Source organism: Entamoeba nuttalli, assembly GCF_000257125.1.
Source record: "Entamoeba nuttalli P19 unplaced genomic scaffold asmbl_2581, whole genome shotgun sequence".
NCBI classification, from domain to species: Eukaryota; Evosea; order Mastigamoebida; family Endamoebidae; genus Entamoeba; species Entamoeba nuttalli.
Window position 1 is genome coordinate 1 of NW_008575438.1, and position 4,045 is coordinate 4,045.

The 4,045-nt window shown below is 25.1% G+C and overlaps 3 protein-coding genes across 3 annotated transcripts; all 3 read right to left on the reverse strand.

Annotated features, from left to right (window-relative positions):
- Window positions 1-44: 44 nt before the first annotated feature.
- Window positions 45-1,027, reverse strand: ENU1_033490 (hypothetical protein; the record flags this gene model as incomplete). The annotated part of the gene is made up of 2 exons (XM_008857365.1): window positions 45-851; window positions 905-1,027. 2 exons carry the CDS (start codon window positions 1,025-1,027, stop codon window positions 45-47), a joined length of 930 nt encoding a protein of 309 aa, XP_008855587.1.
- A 220-nt stretch (window positions 1,028-1,247) lies between these two features.
- On the reverse strand, window positions 1,248-2,081 carry ENU1_033500 (hydrolase, alpha/beta fold family domain containing protein; the record flags this gene model as incomplete). The annotated part of the gene is made up of 1 exon (XM_008857366.1): window positions 1,248-2,081. The coding sequence occupies one exon, from the start codon at window positions 2,079-2,081 to the stop codon at window positions 1,248-1,250; it is 834 nt and encodes a 277-aa protein (XP_008855588.1).
- Window positions 2,082-2,130: 49 nt separating this feature from the next.
- Window positions 2,131-3,447, reverse strand: ENU1_033510 (NHL repeat-containing protein; the record flags this gene model as incomplete). Its single annotated transcript, XM_008857367.1, has 1 exon — window positions 2,131-3,447. The coding sequence occupies one exon, from the start codon at window positions 3,445-3,447 to the stop codon at window positions 2,131-2,133; it is 1,317 nt and encodes a 438-aa protein (XP_008855589.1).
- Between the last annotated feature and the right edge of the window lie 598 nt (window positions 3,448-4,045).

Consider the following 4,045-nt stretch of genomic DNA (forward strand, 5'->3'; position numbering starts at 1 on the left):
AATAATAAAATTGTGTTATTAGTAAAAAAGGATTGAAATTAAGTTCAATAAGAACAAAAGGCATGTACCAAAAAGAATATTGGGACCAAATATTCAATGGACAATGTGAATCCTAATAATTTGCTTATTGCAAAGAACATTAAGAGAGTTGGAATTAATGAGGCACCAAATTTCTTAAAGAGAACTAAACAGAATAAGATAATGTAAAGAGCAACAAATAAACAATCAGCTTGAAGAGAAGTAAGACTATAATAAGATGTAATAAATGAAACACAAGACTGAGAAACAAGAACAATTGAAATATAGTAAACTGGTGCAAGTGGAATTAATTCTATTTGAAGAAGTCCATTAAAGAAGAAAACTAAGACAACAACAGTTCCAATAAATACTTGGATAGAAGTTAAGAATGAAGTTTGTAAGGCATAAACGGTTGTTAATGGGAGTCCAATAATGGTCAGAATAATTATAGGCACATAAATGCAAGAAAAAAGTTGTAATTTTTTGTTCAACAAACTGTAACTAAAGACAATTAAAAGAATAGCTGGAAATTCATAGTTATCAATTGCAGTAATCCAAGAAATCACATAAGGTTGAATAATTGGGAATGCAGATGCTAATAATGTAAAGAATGAAAGTATTTGTTTTGAAATAACAAGAAGTGGTTGTTTACTTGAATTAATAATAATCTGCAATACACCAGAAATTGGTAAAGCAAATTCACTTGTTTGAAGAGTTAATACAGTAATATGGAAAATAGTTGTTACTATAATTAACAAGAAAGTTAAAATGAATGATTTTTTGAATATAGACAATAATAAACAAATCAAAACAGCACATAAACTTGATATTACCTACCATATTACATTTATGTTTAAAAAAGACATAAAGAATAATAATAACAAACACTAGTATAATTTCCTTTTAACTGGTCTATTTGAAGAAAGTTTAAAACATGAAAAGTGTCAGCTTTTGCTTTCATTAATAGAGCAAATTCATCCTTTTGTTGGTATCTAATGGAATGTTTCATTACAACATAAAGCAATACAAAACCAATAATTGTATTAAAGATATTGGACAATCTCATTGCTGTTAATTGATTATTTTAAGATATTTTCTCAGTTCATGTTTCTTTTAAAAAAATCAAAGGAATAAATTAATAAATTCTAAATCCTATCAACTCATCACTTTACACCATGTCAGAACATCTTCTGTTTCTGTGGCAAAAAGAAGAGATAAAATTTATGAGGTTAAAGCGAATCAATCCATTTAGTCATTGTTGAATGAAGTGAAGAAAAGTCTTCTTCAAAGAGCATATGATTTTGGTTTGGGATCAAAACAAATAGACTTTTAGAATCGTGAAAGTAGTGGGATTTTGTCAAAGCTCCTTTAGGATTTACTATTGAATCACAAGATGATTGAATTAGAAGGAATGGGACATGTTCAGATTTACGAATATCTTCAATACCAACACGAACCATTTCTAGACACACGTGAAGGTTATTTGATTTTAGTAAATAAGGGTCTTTAAAAAACTTTGAAGCAACTTCTTTATTATTAAAGAGAGATTCGTTAATATAATGAACTGTAAAAGAAGGAAAGAAGAAAGCAAAGACTAAGGCAAAGTAATAAAAAATATAAACATACCAAACATTAATCCAATATGGTGGATTAATAGAAATAATGGCATTGTACAGTTGTGATGCTTTTTCATCAGATGCAATTCTACTAACAATTAACCCTCCAATAGAAAATCCAATAAGATAAAGTGGAAGTTGTTCAGAAATAAATACATCACTTTTTTGTATCAACTTTGAAAATTCTTTTACAATCATTTCATAGTCTTCAAAAAGTGGTATATACCCACGAGTACCACTTGACCTTCCATGACCTGGTAAGTCAATGAAATAAACATTAAACCCTTGTTCATTAAAGTATTTTCCAGTCATTAAATTAATTCCTGAATGTTCAGTATATCCATGAATAAACAAAATGTTACCTTTTGCTGAAGAGACAGAATACAATCTTGAGAAGATTGAATATTTTCCAATTTGATGAGTTGTTTCAGTATATTCAGTTGACATTTTTCAGGAATGGATAACTAAAAAGAGTTTTGATATAAAAAAAAATTTATTATTTTGTTTCAAAGCAACTTATTTTTATAAAGAAGACTTGGTTATTTCCAACAACAGTAAATGCTATTTCTCCTTCAAAAGCATCAATTCCTAAAGGATTACCATCTATTCCTATATCTTTTAGTTTTAGTTGACCAGAATATTGATTATTTTTAAATTGAAGTATTCTACCATTACCCGTATCACTAACATAAACTTCATCATTAAAACAAGCCAAATGTGTAGGGCGAAGGAACTTATCTTCTTCTTTTTTATTTCCTAAGACATCAACTTCTTTTCCAGTTTTAGCGTCAATAATAATAACATTACTTTTCCATTCATCTACAATAAGTAATTGATCTTTATAATTCATTCTAACACAAGAAGGATATAAAGTATTTTCTGTAATTGATTTTTCATATCTTCCTTGAAGATCAAATTGTTGAATTCTATGATTTAAACTATCACAAACAAATAATCTATTCTTTTTAATTTCAATACTCGTTGGTTCATTAAATTTACCACTTTCACTACCAAACCCACCAAAGTCTAATGTTCTTTTAAGATTTGAATCATAATAAGAAATAGTATTACTTCCTTTATCTGCACTATAATATTTATCATGACAAATTGCAATATCACAAGCAATATGATTATCAATTAAATTACCACAACTTCTTATTATTTCAGGATTCTGAGATCTATCAAATTCAATCATTTTAACAGTATGATTTGCTTGATCACCTACAATATATCTTGAAGTTGAAATTATTTTAACAAAATTAAGTTGTGGTTCAAAATATTCATTAATTTGTTTTTCTATTTGATGTTTAATTAAATCATTTGGATTTGATAATAAATAATCTTTTGTTAATGGAAAATCTGTCAAAGTTTGAAGTGACACTGGAATATCAGGTAAATCAAATTCATATTTTTTTGTTATAATTTCTTCATTACAATGATTTGTTACGATACATTCAAATGTTTTTGTTTTATATTGAAATTGTTGAGAATGAAAAGTATTATATGTACATTCATATTCAAATAAATCAGCTTCTATTTCATAATATCGTTTATATATTTCTTTAATAAATTGATTTAATTTAATTAATTGTGAATTACATTGTGGAATAAAAATTGATGCACTTTGTATATATTTTTGATGTTGTTTTACTGATTGAAGAAATTTTTCTAATATATCAATAATACTTTCAACTTTATATATCATTTGTTTATAATACAATTTTTGTGAATTTAATGCCCATTTTGTTTGTTCAAGAAATCGATCAAGACGTTTGAGGTACAACCCTCTCTTTACTGTTTTTACATCTTGCATCGTTAATTATTCTTTTTTAATTTTAAAACTAAAATAAAAAATTTTTTAGATTTATTCAAATTACGTTTTTTATAACATTAAATATTTTCTTTATTTTTTTTTTATTCTTAGTTGTATTTTTATTGTTTTTTTTTTAATCTAAATTAATTTATTTTGTTTCTTTCTTCTTTTTATTCATATTCTTATTTGAATGTTTTATTATTATTTGAATGTTTTTTTAGTCATTTTGCATTTTTATCTTTTTAACTTTATGTAATTTCATTAATTTTAAATAATTAGTTTTATTATAAAACACTGGGTTTATCCTAAATTTCTACTTTCTGTTAGAACATTTTTCTTTAATAGTTTAATTAAAAGTCTCATCGTATTAGTTGACTTACGACAATTGTAGTGGTATTAAGTACTGTTTTTTATTCATCATTTTAATAAGTTATAATTCATTTCTTTGAAAAGTTTAGAAGTAATTTACAAAGAAAAATATTATTAGTTTTGAGTTAATGGTGGATTGGAACTATCATTTCAAGAATTAATAAAAATTGAATAAATAAAAGAAAAAATAATAATAATTTGAAAGAATAAGAAATAAAAATCAAAAAAA